The 16135-nt window shown below is 45.6% G+C and overlaps 1 protein-coding gene across 1 annotated transcript; it reads left to right on the plus strand.

Moving 5' to 3' along the window:
- Positions 1–886: 886 nt before the first annotated feature.
- nradd (neurotrophin receptor associated death domain) lies at positions 887–15895 on the plus strand. The gene is made up of 6 exons (XM_061821088.1): positions 887–1220; positions 7919–8051; positions 8152–8418; positions 13014–13212; positions 13293–13435; positions 14386–15895. The coding sequence occupies exons 1-6, from the start codon at positions 1182–1184 to the stop codon at positions 14697–14699; spliced, it is 1095 nt and encodes a 364-aa protein (XP_061677072.1). The 5' UTR covers positions 887–1181; the 3' UTR covers positions 14700–15895.
- The last annotated feature ends 240 nt before the right edge of the window (positions 15896–16135 follow it).

A 16135-nucleotide genomic window follows, 5' to 3' on the forward strand; every position in this document is an offset into this window, starting at 1 on the left:
CTGAGGTCCTGCGTTCAATCCCGGACCCGCCTGCGTGGAGTTTGCATGTTCTCCCCGTGCCTGCTTTTCTCCGGGCACTCCAGTTTCCTCCCACATCCCAAAAACATGCAACATTGATTGGACATTCTAAATTGTCACTAGGTGTGATTGTGAGTGCGACTGTTTGTCGCTATGTGCCCTGCGATTGGCTGGCGACCAGTTCAGGGTGTACCCCACACGCCTCCTGCCCATTGACAGCTGGGGTAGGCTCCAGCGCTCTCGCGACCGTCGTGAGGATAAGTGGCAAAGAAAATGGATGGATGGATATACTGGAATACTATAATATATAGTAACAATACTATACATTCTCGTACCCCTGTTATATAGCAATTATTATTATTATTATATATTCATATCTATTATTAAAAAATACTAATAATTATTTTTACAAATAAAAACAAATTTAAAATATTACTATCGATGATATTATAAATATTACTACTGCTATTGTTACTTAAACAATAACTATTATTTTATAGAATTTGTCTTATTATTGCTATTATTATTTGTGGAGCCCCCATAGCTCAGTGGTTAGAGCGGATCATCGTCTTCATAATTAGAATTATTCAAGCGAGCCAGCTAGCTATTGAAAGCTACACGTCACGTTTTTGTAGTTTTTGTCTCGAAATTGCACGATGTGTTCGTGGAATTCAAAATAAAGTATCGCTCGCATTCGGGTGCAGCAAATAACGATGAAAGACGGGTCCTGTAACTGTAGGAGAGGCCACGCCCAGCGCAGGGATGCAGCCAATCAGGGGGCCCGTTGGACGTCCGAAGGCATGGGAGGAGGAAAATGTTTTAGTTGAGCGCACAGCGGCTTTTTCTCGCCTTTGCGGTGGAGCAGCACCAGGAGAGCACCCACACACGCGCGCGCACACCCTCGACCGCCGCATCCTGCGACGTGAAACAAAAGAAACTTTGTGCCAATCCCCCGTAAAGGATGGTAAAGAAATGACCGAGGGGCTTTGAACGTATCACCGTCTGTCTGTCTGGAAAAGGCAAGACGAGCGTTGGACTATGAGCGAATTTTTGGGCTTTGTCGTTTTTTTCACAACTTGACGTCCTTTTTTTTTTTTTTTTTTTTTTTTTTTGGATGAACTGACTTTTGATTCATCGCCCGTCACGCGAAAAAGCGGAAGAGGATGGCAGCGCTTCTCATCTGCGCCTTTATCCTTCTCAAAGTAAGAAAAATCCTCTTTCGAGAAACTTTGGGGTTTTCCGTCCTTTTCATGTTTAACGTTATTGTTGATACTCAGCTAGTAATAATAGAACAAAAAAAAGTCACTTAATTTTAATTCAGGTTTTTTTTTCCAACATCTAGTGACAAAAAACGTTAACTTCATGGAAGTACAAAAAAAAAAAAAAAGTTTCCCAGTCTCTCGGAACACACTTCCTGCACTCACACACGCGCGCACGCACACACCACTCACTGCCTGCTGGGGAGTTTTCATGCTGGAAAACTTTTTTTTTTTCCTGACTCTTTTTTTGGGTTGAGTTAATGTAATCATCTGTGAAAAAATAAGAAAGCCCTTCCCCCCCCCCTTTCCACTCACATGACATTTTATCCCCCCCCCCAGCCTTCACAATTGCCAACAGTTAGATGAAAGCTGTCTGCAAATTCGTTTTGCTCGTTGAAGTCATATGATGAATGATTTATTGGGATAATTTAAGTTGTCACGTGTTATTATCGTTGTTTTGAATTTTTTTTTATGTGTGTGTGTGTGTTCAATGGAGACCCCCTAAAAAAAAGCACCCGGGGCTTATTTGTCTTGTTCGGACATCCAACCTTGTGAATACACTTCTGTCATATTAAAGTGATACACACGGAGATGACATACATTTACATACAGTGTTGTTTTTATGAACAGGGGTTAGTGATATACTTAATGAATGTTAAAAAAAACACAAACACTGTACACAGTACAGTGAAATTTCTTGAAAGTTTTACGGGATATGACTGTAATGTGCATGCCAGGCCAGTAGTCGGCAGTGTGCGTCAGTGTGCCAATGTCGTCAAAAACCAAATCCGCATGCGCACTAATTTGTTGCCCGAATAATAAGACATATTTTGATCAAGTTTCGCTAGGAAATATCTCCTCTGTGATTGACAACCGCGGTAAGTAATATGAACCTGAACGATGCAGTAAGTGTGCATTATTTAGGAGAAGCGTTGTAAGATCAAACGGAACTTTTAATGAAGTATTCTGCCCATTTTTATCATTTTTGTCACTTTGTGATTTGTTTGCGCATGCGCCGACTGAACCCCTTCGATTTATTTTTTAAAAATATCAAAATCAAGTGCAGGAATAAAGAGCCTCTACGTTAAAAAAAAAAAAAAATCCCCAAATTTTTTTTGTAATCTCTCCAGAAATAATTCAATTGTATATTTGCTAAAACACATGTGAATGAAAAAAAAACCCCACTAAAACCGGGGATTAATTAATATGTTAATTAGTTAATGAATCATTAGCAAAAGGTACTTAAAAAGATGTTTAGTCACAATTCGAAAAGATTAAATGCTAAATTGTTGTACTTAAAAGTTAAATACAACTCAACTATAGCCAACCAATGTACTGTACTGTACTTTAAAAAATTAAATTAAACCACAAAACATAAGATGTTATGCAGATTTTGAACATTTAATTTCATCGTTTTAATTTCTTGCCAACCACTAGATGTACCGTGTATATTATTCTGTATTCATATCACAATTTAAGGGTGCCTTTCGACAAGAACATTTATAATATATATAAATAAATAAATTATTTAAAATAATATTTATAAATAATAATAATAAATAATTAACTAACGTCAGAATGTAATACTATGCACACACACACACACACACATATATATATATAAAATATAACACATTAAATGTATGTGTAAATTATATACAGTTAAACTACAGATGATTTTTCAAAGCGATAATGATCATGCATGCAAATGAATACCTTTTGATTGGTGAATGTTTGGAAGAAATGGCTCAATGAATGCAAACTTGACGAGACCTTTGATCACTTAAATACTCAGCGGGCCTGATTAAAGAACGCCGCAGGCCCCGTGGGGCCCCGGGGCCGTGCTTTGCGCACCCGCTTTTCAAACGTCTTAATTCCAGGGGTGCTGTGATTGTGCCGACGAACTCTGAATCCGTTTTCATTTACTAGCAGCGGCGCCCCCCACCCCCCCCCCATAAAAAATAGCTTTTTGTTACACGGGGCATCTCGCTGTGAAAACGCGGCCTCGCTCTCGGCGCATTCGGGATATCCGGAATGGAGCAATTATCCTGATTTTCTCCCACACTTTTAGCCCGTGTAAAGTGTGCGGGGACTCGCTTAGTTAATGTGTTACCGCAGTATGAATTCCCCAACCGAGGTGGGAGGGGGGAGGTGGGGGGGGGGGGGTTGTGTATTTCAATGCCTTCACCGCTCTTTCATGCGAGATGATGAGTCTCTCCTGTTTGATTTACTGTCACGGTTCTGCACGACGTAGCATCTTTTAATTCGTTCCTTAAGCTCCCTGTATATACTAATGACAGGAATCAGCATGGGGGGGCGCTTTTGGTGGGGGTAGGGGGGCGTCTCCACAACTTTAAAAAAAACACACCCATCACCCTCTGTCCCCCCCTGCCACAAGATGTCATGTCAACCATGATTCATGATTCTTGTTCAAATATGTACCAAAATTTATCAGGATCTGCTGGTGAAAGCGTTGGCCTCACAGTTCTGAGGACACGGGTTTGATCCCCGCCTGTGTGGCATTTGCATGTTCTCCCCGTGCCTGCGTGGCTTTTCTCCGGGCACTCCGGTTTCCTCCAACAACCCAAAAACATGCAACATTAGTTTGACACTCTAAATTGCTCATAGGTGTGATTGTGAGTGGACCTGTTTGTCTCCATGTGCCCTGCGATTGGCTGGCGACCAGTTCAGGGTGTACAGTACGCCCTGCCAGTTGACAGCTGGGATAGGCTCCAGCATCCCCCGCGACCCTCGTGGGGATAAGCGGTGAAAGAAAATGTAAGGATGGATATCATCAATGATAACACTGAGCTATCGCGAGCATTTTCCCTTGATTTCTGATATTTTTCAGAAGGAATTCCTAAATGTCATGCCTATTTATGATGAAGCGATTAAGGATCTTTGTGGTTTCAACAGTCTTAACGACCCTCCGAGGAGAAGCGGAACTACGACGTGGCCCGCGACAAAAATGAGTTTGGCACCCCTGTTGGCGTGTTCCCGTGGAGGCAAAAGAGAATTCATCCTTTCACGCGTCTTACTTTCACGCAGATCCGATAAACTGCTCGAAATGAAAGCTTTGACTCGGAAAAGGTCTCGGCGGGCTCGGGCGAAGGTTATGTGTGAGCATTTGTGCGCATTTGTTGACTGAGTGACTCCAGCAGCCGCGGAGTTCCAGAGCCCCCACGTCGCGAGCGCCGCTCCTCCTCGGTGGTCCGTCTAGTCCCAGTGAGGAATCCCTTCAAATTGCAACTTCTTCGTACGCCAATGGCAGGTGGGGTGGGATGGGGGCGGCCGACAACAACTGCGACCCCCCATTTGCTTCTTCTTCAACTCTTGACTTTCTGGCCCCGAAGGCAGCAGATAAGCATCAGTGTGCTTGAGTGCGCGCACAACCACTTAAAGCCTCCCACAAATGTGCACACAAAGTCACAGCAGGACCTTTGATAGCAGTTCAGCGCTTCAAGTTAATCTTTTTTTTTTTCTTTTTCTAGTCAACTTGGAGAGATGGAAAAATCTTCCAAAGTCCAACACAATCCCTTCATTGTGAAAAAAAAAAAAAAGGGATTTATGATGGCGACGGTTTAACTGTGGAACTGATGCGTGACATCTACGGATAAAAGTCATGCTTGAGGTTCCGGAACCGACATTTTGTGACGTTAAGAGGTCGGATTGGAGGAGATACCCGCACTTGAAAAGGGCTTTAAGCTCTTCGAACTCAGACTCGAGGTGCAAAAAAGTGTGTTTGTCTGCATACTTGACATACATTGGTACTTATCGTAATTCCCGGCCTTCAGAGCGCACCTGGTTATAAGCCTCACCCAGTATATCTGGAAAGGAAATACCATTTGGAACATACATACGCCGCAGCTGTGTAAAAGGCGAAAGTGCTCACATTAAAACAAACATTGAAACACGAGATAATTACAAAGAAAGACGGTAGATAGAAAGTTTTAATACCTTAGCTTATCTTAACGTAGCAACAACACGGTAGCACGAACAGGGCTAGTTAAAAAAAAAAACGCCAGCCCCGTCACGCTAATGCTAACGCCGCCGCGCTAACGCTAGCGTCGCTAACGCTAATCCTAGCGTCGCTAGCACTGCGCTAACAGGGCCGGTAAAAAAAAAAAAAAAAAACAATGGTAAAAATCACTGAGACACAGCAGTAACACGTTAGCGCAGTGCTAACAGGGCCACACCGGTAAATGTCACTTTCATAAATCGCTGGGTTGAAAGCGTGTGAAAAAAAGTTGCGGCTTATAGGCCGGAAATTACCGTGTTTGAGCGTTTAATTTGTTCAAAGACCGCGCTTGTTAATCTTTCCCCATTAAAATGAATGGGAATTCATTCATCTCTTCGAGGTCCACACAAAATAAAAAACATAAAACAGAACCATTTTTTTTCTTCAAAAATGCAAATTTGTAGTCATTTTGTTCTCTTTGTACCCAATTTGAATGCTCCCATAATGTTATTCTGTTTATCGCGTGTTCAGAAAATCCCGCTGGTAAACATTACCCATCATTCCATTCCCAGATTGGATAATTTGGGTTTAGTCACCAGTCTGCTGCGCGGATGAGTGTTCCCACACTCTGGATGGACGCCATTTTTCGCCGTGGACTTGCCCGGGCAGCTCGGGGCTGATTCTGGCCTCCAGGCGACGTCAGACCCCCGAACAGAATCGCCATCTCCAAATATTTATCAAAGTCGAGATTTAAAAGGAGTTGAATCTGGTTTCTGCCGGATGCCGGCGCCCCCTTTCCCCCCCCCTTAATACCCCTGATCTGGGTTTTGCGGCTGGTGCTCCGATATCATCGAGCTCCTCTGAAAAGGCCGGCTCTCGGCCCAGGGGTTGTTGATTTTGGATCCGGCCGAGTCCCGGATTCTAAACGCTTTCTGCAGTCCCGTCGGCGGCTCGGAGCCTTCAGGAATCCCGGCTTTGTACGTGAAATGGGGGGGGGGGGGGGCGGCTTTCGGTCTGAGGCGCTGCAAGTTGGCGCACGTTGTTGGCGTTTCTTCAGACTTGAGAGACATCAGTGGGTTGTTTGGCTGCCCCCCCCCGAGGTCCGTTGTCAGACATCTGTTTGCTCTCGTCAGCCCACCCCTGCGGGGCACTGTGGGCCGATCCGCTATTAAATGTGTGCATGTTTAAGATGCCTGGAGAACAGTGAGCCTCATCCGCACACCTGGGGGCAGGGGGGGGGGGGGGTCTCGGGGGACTTCAAAGTCCTCGCTCTCCCCCCCAGACAGACACTCGCATGCTGGGCAGCAACGTGGAACCGACACCCTCGCCTCGGGCCGGAAGTGCCCCCTTGATGTGCTTCCCCCTCCCCGCCTCCCACGTTTTCTCCGGCGAGATTGCACATTGTCATTCATTCGCAATGAGCCGGAGGTGTCGAAGCTCCTCTTGACCCCCCCCCCCCCCCAGCCAACTTTATTCTTCACAGCGCTCCAAAGCCACCTGATTAAAGCCAGCCACTGCTGTCAGGCGCCAAACCCCGCTGCACAATCTGCTAGGAATGTCCGATCTATCGCCCGTGTCATAACTCACACTGGGCTCTCCATTTACCCACTTGCAGATAAGGGGCTACGGGCACTTTACGGGGGCCAAAACTGTGGCAGATGGAAAGATTAAACGGGGAGGGGGGGGCTCTTTTCCAGTCACCCACTGCTCTAATTTTTTATTTAGTATGAGTGTGTCTTTTCTAGCATGTGTGGTAAGGTCAAAAAAGGAGCAAAAGTACTGAAGTGGAAATTAAAATCCATCCATCCATCCATTTTCTCCGCCGCTTATCCTCATGAGGGTCGTGGGGAGTGCTGGAGCCTATCCCAGCTGTCAACGGGGAGGAGGCGGGGTACACCCTGAACTGGTCGCAGGGCACATGGAGACAAACAGCCGCACCCACAATCACACCTACGGGCAATTTTAGAGTGTCCAATTAATGTTGCATGTTTTGGGGATATGGGAGGAAACCAGCCCCATGTTCGTAAGTGTAACTTAAAACTCTACCATGCAAATCAACATACACCCAGGAACGCCACCAGCTTCTCTGCCGCCTGTTCAAATCCAAAGTCTGTTAAATCGAGGTTCCACTGAACCATAATTTCTAGGCCCTAATCCTTGTTGATTTATTTTTGGGCATTTTTTTTTAAATGACAATTCATAATACATATATACATACTATACATACATTTTCAAATGATCACTTCTCTAATATTCCTAGGAACCCTGGCGAATTATTTTGAGAACAGGTATGCATGGTGACCCTTAATCATTGTAAATCATCATCATCATCATTTTTTTTTTAATATTAGATAACTTCAGAAAAAACACTTTTAATATGTCAGGGCAAATTACATGGATTTTTTTTTCATCGAGTCCTCAACAGATCCTTGAGAAAATCTGTTTGATGGGAATTTTGTGCTATTCAAACAATGGATAAAAAACAAGATGGTGCACATGTGTGTGATGATTATTATTACTGCAACAAGTCCATAAATTCTCTGACTTTAATTCATAATTTCTATTGATCTTGCTTTAGTTTTGGAACAGTAAATAATAACCTCCCCACCCCCCCCACCCCATAACCTCCTTGACAGAGATAATAATAACAATAACAATAATAATGCTTTTTGTTTCCTCCGAGGTCGTCTCCGGCGACACTTGTGCCAGTGGGAAGTTCACCGAATCCGGCGAGTGTTGCCGTGCGTGTCCCGCGGGCTTCGGAGTGGCGGCGGAGTGCGGAAAAGAAGATACCAAATGTTCGCCGTGCCCGCAGGGTAGGCAATTATCTTCTAGCGTTTCCCCACAAATAGACCTCTTTAATTGAGGCACATGTCAGACTTAACACCGCCTCCCCCCACTTCGTCCCCCCTCCAGGAACTTTCTCCTCCTCCGAAGACCTCGGCCGTTGCCTCCCGTGCTCGCGGTGCCCGTACGGCGTCCCCACGTCGGCCGCCTGCTCCGCCGCCGAGGACACGCAATGCGAATGCGACGGCGGCTTCTTCACGCAGTGCCGGCTCTGCGCACCGGGAACTTTCTCGGAAGAGCACGCCAACACCAAACCGTGCCAGACGTGCGCCCGGTGCAAGGACAGCGAGGTGGAGATCCGGGCCTGCATGCCCAACTCTGACACAATCTGCATGGGTAAGTTGTGAGGAAAATACTTGGGGAGGGAACGATTATGAAGAAAACTTGAGCCTGTGTTTACACTACGATGACCTTGGAGAAGCAACAACCAAGCGATACGATTCCACACACCACGTAGCGACCGAAATACTGTTTTTTCCCTTCCATTTTGGGGCATTTCAATCAATTCTATCCAATCTCTCTCTATCTCGTTTGCTAGCTTTGTGGGTTGTTTTCACGTGACGTCACCCGTTGTGCTGCCTGGAACGGCGGCCATTTTGGATCCCCGAGCTCACGTTGCTCATGCAAAGGCAAGGTGGACGACATTATGTTTCTAACCGCATTTATTGAAGACGCGACCGACAGCACATCAAGCCCAGATTGAGTATTAGGCTACCTGGCATACTCACATCATGGGACTCGGGACTGCGTCACAAAGGCGCAGTATTGCGCACTTGATCTTTTACTCTATGTGACAGAAATCACGAAGGAGGAGCACTTACCTCTATGCTAACACGCAAAACGAAATGTGGTGGAAATTAATTTTTTTAATATCGAGACAAACTCCATTTATTCTATTTTTTTTCGAAAAGTAAAGCCTGTATATTAGTTCACCACAAGCGAAGCGAAATCTTCATAATTTGATGACAATGGCAGAAAGACAAACGAATAAACAAATCCAGTATTTCACAAAATTCTTGAATCTTTCAAGCGACTAACAAAAAAGGATCTTAAATGTAATGTTGGCCTTCTGAAAAGAGTATCGATTAAGTTTGCTAGCTTAGCGTGATGGAGGTTGAGACCGGGTAGCGGGATAGCAGCGTCGGGGAATCGTCCGCAAAGCGAAGTCTCCGTGAAGCACAGAGCCACAGAACGTCCAAAGTCTTTCGTCGGAAGCGTTAGACGATATCCCCGCTTACACAGCTGGACTTGTGTACCGGATCGCGAGGCTTTGAAGAGCGCGCGGACTAGCAACTCTGGAAAAAGCTTCAGCGAATTGGCGAGAGTTGTCAAAAAAAAGTCAGAAGGAGGCTCTCCGATGGTTAGCGAGTCCTCTCTTGTGTACTTGCGTCCCGGGACGCCCGTGAAAGACAAAAACACAAACGGTAACCGAGAGTATTCCGTAGACTTCCACACTTGTACTCGTTAGGTAGAGAGGTTAAATGGCGGCGCGCAGTGGTGTGTGGCTAATTTAGCAAAAATTGTGACGTCAGTGAAAACAACCCATTAGCTAGCTACACTAGCTTTGTTTTCTCAGGGTTTGCCAACCAGTGTTTCATCAGGGGTGCGGTGGCAAACTACCCAAATTTAATTATTTGGTTCAAGGCTTTGTATTTATTTACAACAAATAGTGTAAATCTCTCTAAGCTATCCACGCTAATGACAACCTTTCACAGGCAGGACAATCAAATGCACTTTCACTTACGTGGGATTCGCTAACGTCATCCGACAGGATAAGTCATGACACGCATAGAGTAAGAAACAGTAAGTTAGTGAGTAAATTGAGACAAGATCATTATTGCGTCGTTTGCTATATTTTGTGGCATTTTTGCGTGGTGGCTCAATAAATGGTAGGAAACACTCGTAAATTTTTAAAATTAACTGTCAACTGGGCGGCATGGTGGCTCAGCTGGAAAGAGTTCGAAGGTCCCGGGTTCATGTTCTCCCCGTGCCTGCGTGGGTTTCCTCCTGGCAGTCCGGTTTCCTCCCACATTCCCAAAAACTTGCGACATTAATTGGACACTCTAAATTGCTCCTAGGTGTGTGATCGTGAGTGTGGCTGTCTGTCTCCATGTGCCCTGTGATTGGCTGGCAACCAGTTCAGGGTGTACCCTGCCTCTTGCCCGTTAGCAAGCTGGGATAGTCTCCGGCACTCCCGCGACCCTCGTGAGGATAAGCGGCTAAAAAAATGGATGGACGGATGGGTAACTGTCAACTGACTGAACGCTTAGCAGTGTTATTTTGTCCATCCCTAAATGTAACATGAAGGCAAGCAGGCAGCCCGACAAAAAGACTTTCAGGAACAGTTTGGGTTTCAGGACCGTTTCCAATGGAAATGACAGAATCGAACTGTCCCGCTTGTTGGAAACAAGGCCGTCGCCAAACCGATCTCCAGTTGAAGACGTACAACAAAAACTATGCATGTGTCACGCGCTGGCGATGTCGCTTTTGGAAAGAAACAACACACATGCCCACCAACTGCGCGTTTCCTTTCCAAAAGCTATTTTGAAGACTCCCCCCCCCCCCCCCCCCTCCGGCTATATTTCAATTTTTACCCACATGTGCGTGTCGTCCGTTCACACAGATGAGCGTTTTCAATCTTTGTTTTTGAGAAGTCCCACTTCAAAATCAGCTCCAAAGCGCCGATGTCGTGCGAGAGAACGGCCAAAACGACACTTCTGATCAGTTGCAACGAGTGTCACGTAAACGGCCCCTGAGAGATAAAAAGAATATCAAAGTAGAGGGAGGGCGTCTGAGGAAAAACGCAAACATGTGTTGAACATCTGAATCCGCACCTCACCAAGAAACTTCCCGACTAGGGATCGGCGGCAGCGAAGAAAGCGACACCGGTTCAACGCTCGGTTTGAGGTTGACCCGATCAAAGGGCCAAAGCGGGGGGCGAGCCCACCGGCTCGGCTACCGACTTCCAAACGGCTTGACCGGCTGCCTCTCCGGGTGTAAGGTCGCGTGTACCCATGTCGTGATTCTTTGACCTCCGAGCGGTCAGCACCGTGGTTGGTGGCGTTTGAGGCGAAAATAGCCAAACCGTGGGAGGGATGCAAAAGCTGTTGGGGGTTGGCGGGCATAATGGAAGGATTTAAAACACCAGGGACCTCAACGACTGATAGTATTAGTCAGAGACAGGATGTGCGTTTGGCACATGGACCTACTCGGAGCAGTTCAGCAATTTTTTTCACGCTTTCAAACCTGCGGTTTATGCGGTGATGCGGCTAATTTGTGCATTTTTTTCTAACGGCTGCAAGGTGGTACACGAGCCGAAGAGGTAAGAGTGAGACCGGTGGAATATATGTGCCGAGGAAGTGACTTTCACCGGCCATGTTAGCTCTGTGCTAGCGTGTTGCTGTTCTGTTACTGGCGTGTCTCAGAGATTTTTACTGGTAAATTTTTTTTTATCAACTGGCCCTGTCAGCGCCGTACTAGCGTAAGCATTAGTGTTAGCGCCGTGCTAGCGTTAGCTCTGTGCTAGCGTGTTGCTGTTCTGTTACTGGCGTGTCTCAGTGATTTTTACTGGTAAATTTTTTCATTAACTGGCCCTGTCAGCGCCGTGCTAGCGTAAGCATTAGCATTAGCGCCGCGCTAGTGTTAGCACTGTGCTAGCGTGTTGCTGCTGTGTTACTGGCGTGTCTCAGTGATTTTTATTGGTAAGTTTTTTTTATTAATCGGCCCTGTCAGCGGCATGCTAGCGTTAGTGCCGCGCTAGCGTTAAACTCTTTCTGTGTACCGTATTTCTTTGTAAATATCTCACGTTTCAATGTGAGCACTTGCACAGCTGCGGCGTATGTATGTACCAAATGTTATTTCCTTTACAAATGTACTGGGTGAGGCTTATAACCAGGTGCGCTCTGTAGGCCGGGAATTACGGTAAATATTTATCCAACAACAAAACATAAACATTAAAAAAAAAAATACTTAAAATACTTTGTCCTGACCAGAGATACTGATTGTTAAATGGATTAATGTGTGGAGATTGCCACAAATGATACTGTAATTTTCTTAATCAAATGTTGCCTGGAGCGAATTTTGCTCTGCCTAACCAATGAGAGGACAGAAAAATGCTAACGTCTCTTGAGAGCCTGCTGGCGGGGGCGGTGAGGAAAAATTGAAAATCAAATTTCTTAAAGAAACAACCCCATTCATTGTATTCCTACGAGTGACCTTTTTCGAGATATGCGGCCATTTTATTTGAGTTGCTTATGAAATTTTTGAAATATGAGCCCTCAATGGTGGCAGTGAACTTAGCAACCAAAGCAAAGCAAAGCAAGTTTATTTTTGGAGCACATTTCATTCACAAGGTAACTCAATGTGCTTTACATGATTAAAGGCATTTGAAAACAAAGAGATAAAACATTTAAAACGGAAATGAAAACAATAAAAATGACAAACAAACTATTTTAAAAAAGACAATTAAAACCGCATACAGTGCAAGTAATATCATCAAAAAGTGCATATATTCTAAAAAGCATGAGAAAAAAGAAGCGTTTTCAACCTGGATTTCAAAACAATCACACTTGGGGCTGACGTCACAACAGAAAGTGAACAATTCTTGAAAAAAACGAGTCAACGTGCTCGTTTCAGGCAGTTTATTTTTGAGTTTATGGAAACAAAGAGAATTCCTTGTTTTGTATTCATCAAACCACAACTTAAAAAAGTGACTTAATGCTAAGACATGATGCAAAAAACGCTATCGAGAGGCAAACAAAACCCATCGCACTACGGCTTTTTGAACACAGACAGTGCAGCGACACATGTAGACATGCAATATAACAATACTCTCGTGCATATGTATTTATCCTCTGTGGGGAAGGGGGGGGGGTGACTAATTACTGCAGTTTCCGTATATGCAGATACAATAATTGCACTTCTTTCACCAGATAAAAAACTGCACATTCTCTCCCGCGACACTCCGAGCTGGACCGGCGTGGAGGAGGTGACGGCAGGCGGAAGAAGTCCAGCCCCGGGGACACCCAAGTTCACCCCCCAGGGCGAGAAGGGCGGCAACAACATCCTGGCCTACGTGTCGGTGCTGGCAGCGGTGGTCCTGGGCCTGCTGGTCTACGTCGCTTACAAGTGGTAGGTTCCTCATCCCCAGAAGGCCCACCAGAAGGATTCTAACCTAAAACCGCGTCCGCTCTACCTTGGCCTCGTCGCAGCTGGCGTTCGTGCAAACAGAAGCAGGCTCTGTCCAAGGCCCGCGCCGCCGAACTGGGAGCGTCTCCGGAGGGCGAAAAGCTGCAAAGTGACAGCGGCGTTTTCCTCGACTCGCAGAGTCTGCAGGACAATCAGCCCTCCAAAGGTGCGGATCGCCGCCAACGAGCGCACAATTAGAGCCACGCTTCAAAACCGTTTATTTTCATTTTTTCCAAAAAGTCATCTGTTTCCTAGACCGTCGACTTTGAGAGTGGCTTTATTTGCTAAACGCGATGCGAAACAGTCTTTATTTGCCCCCCCCCCCAAAAAAAAAAATTGCAATCGTTTATGTATTCCTACGTCCTGCATCCTCGTGAATTATGTCATTTAAAACTTTCAAAAATGCATATTTGGTGCCGTGGAAATTCATCTGGCAGTCATAAAAACTCTGGACGTGTTTTTTAAATTCAAACGGGTTCCGAATGAGTGTTTGCGTGCCGCGACGACAGATGAAAACCAGTTTTTACCCAGTATGAGTGTGCAAAAGGGGGTTGCTGGAATTTACCGGGGGGGGGGGGGTCATCAATCAATGTCTCCAGTATACAGATACATAATGTGTAATTACTGGCGAAACATAATTTACGCACGACGCCCTTTAACGTGAAATCTCATTTTGTTTACTCCATAATTTTCTTTTTCATTACTTCAAGTTGAAAATAAAAAAACAGATGACGTTCTTATATTCATATTTTATTGCCTTTTGGTGGAAAATTATTGAAGATCTCACACTGGGCGATTATGTAAAGTCGTCAGCTGGTATAATATGTTGTGTAACCGAGTAAATTTACCCGCTCCCCCCCAAAATAGAGTTTGTTGAAGTGTAAACCAGTGACAACAAAAGTGAGCAGACCCCCAAGTGAAAAATGTCCAAATTGTGACACGTGTATTGAGGCCACTGCGATTGGCTGGCAACCAGTTCAGGGTGTAACCCCGCCTCCTGCCCCGTTGACAGCTGGGATGGGCTCCAGCACTCCCCGCGACCCTCGTGAGGATAAGCGGCAAAGAAAATGGATGGATGGATGGTATTGAGGCCAGTGCATCTTCCCCTCCCCGCAGGTACAAAGCGGGACAGCAAGCAGGACACCCGCCTGTACATCAACCTGCCCCCCCACAGGCAGGAGGAGGTGGAGCGCCTCCTGCAGGAAGGGGCGGGGCGCGGCTGGCGGCAGCTGGGCCAGGCGCTGGGGTACGAGGCGGAACAGCTGGACCTGTTCGGGCGCGGCGAGGCCCCCGCGCGCACGCTCCTCTCCAACTGGGCCCTGAAGGAAGGTTCCACCCTGGGGCCGCTGTGCTCGGCGCTGGCCCGCATCGAGAGGCCCGACGTGGTCTCGGCCCTCAACAACCCCGCGCAGGGCGTCTCGGTGGTGTGAGTCGCCGTGACGATGGAGCGCACCACTTGTTTTGTTTGCCTTCCTTAGACACTTTTTAATCAACAGCAAATAAAAGTGCCATTTTTTTTTTTTTTTATGGATTTTCACAAGTGCCTTCATCAGCGTAATCATAATCAGTCCCGAGCTCGACGAACTTTTGTCGTTCACCTCAATAACGTCCGTGAAGCACGCAGCGTACCTACAATCGGGACTGCCAACCTGGATTTTTCACTCATTTATAATCTTCAATTTTCTCAAAATTGACTTTTAATTTGGAAACGTGCAAATTATTCTTTATATCGCATTTTTTTTTCTTTTCTCCCACAACTAACGTCAACACGAGCATTGCCACTGGAGGCCGTTTATGTTTCATAGCGCTCGTGCACCTACGTCATCAAATGACGGAAGTGCCGGTCTAACAAGGCCTTGCTCAATGCTAAGTCGCTTGGAGACGACGCGGGAATACGTCTTATAGCGCGACGGCCAGAGTTTTGTCCGGTTACCGTTAAACATTTACAAGGTGATAATAAACGAAGTTACGTGAAAAAATGAGAGGGACCCATATTTAATACCGAAGTCGGTGTTTTCGCCGACAAGAAATTGTGGAGTGTTAACCCGCTTCCGCTTGTCTTGGACAACCGGATCTACACGTGCATCTGGTGAATAAATCGTCCAGATTTACACGGAAAAGTTTGAAAGCGTATAAAAGTCTTGGACGCATACAAACACTTCCTTGCTGGATCTGTTCTCAATCAAGAATAAATCCCGCATAGCGATGGAGCCACTCAGATTTTTCCAATACAAATACCAATATTGAAATAAATGATCCCCGGTTTTACACAAACTCGCATTCATTAACTATGATTGGGGGAAAAAAAAAAAAAAGACAGCGAGTCGGCTCCTCCGTACACGGAAGCGTGTTGCGGCCACACGTTAACCCATTCATGGGCAGGGTGGCAATTTTTCGCCTTAGTGAGATAAAAGTCTCCTAACAGGCCACGATCACGGAAATAACACTTCTTTTTCATTTATGGTTTATTTATATATGATAACTTGAGGCAGCCAGGTTGGGTCAGGAAGGAAAGGGAAATACCCCCGTGCTAACTTTGACCGACTAGTTATCTTCTCCTGATACCAAATTATGACTTTAGATTAAAACACTCAAATATTTTGAGATACTGAAGGATATAATGCGTGAAAATCATAATGTCCCAAAAATGGGACGCTGCCCACGTTAAACTTTGGTAAACATCTCCATGACATGTTTTTTATTATTATTAAATATGCATTGTTCTCAAATGAGTCCAATGCGTATTTAAAAAAAAAAAGAAAATAAACCGCTGGGATAGGCTTCAGCCCGAGTACACGGAAGCGCGTTGCGGCCAAACGTTAATCTATGTAAACCTCTGTGTGACCGACGGTTTATTTTCTTTTTT

Source organism: Syngnathoides biaculeatus, chromosome 5 (assembly GCF_019802595.1).
Source record: "Syngnathoides biaculeatus isolate LvHL_M chromosome 5, ASM1980259v1, whole genome shotgun sequence".
In the NCBI taxonomy this organism is placed as follows: Eukaryota; Metazoa; Chordata; class Actinopteri; order Syngnathiformes; family Syngnathidae; genus Syngnathoides; species Syngnathoides biaculeatus.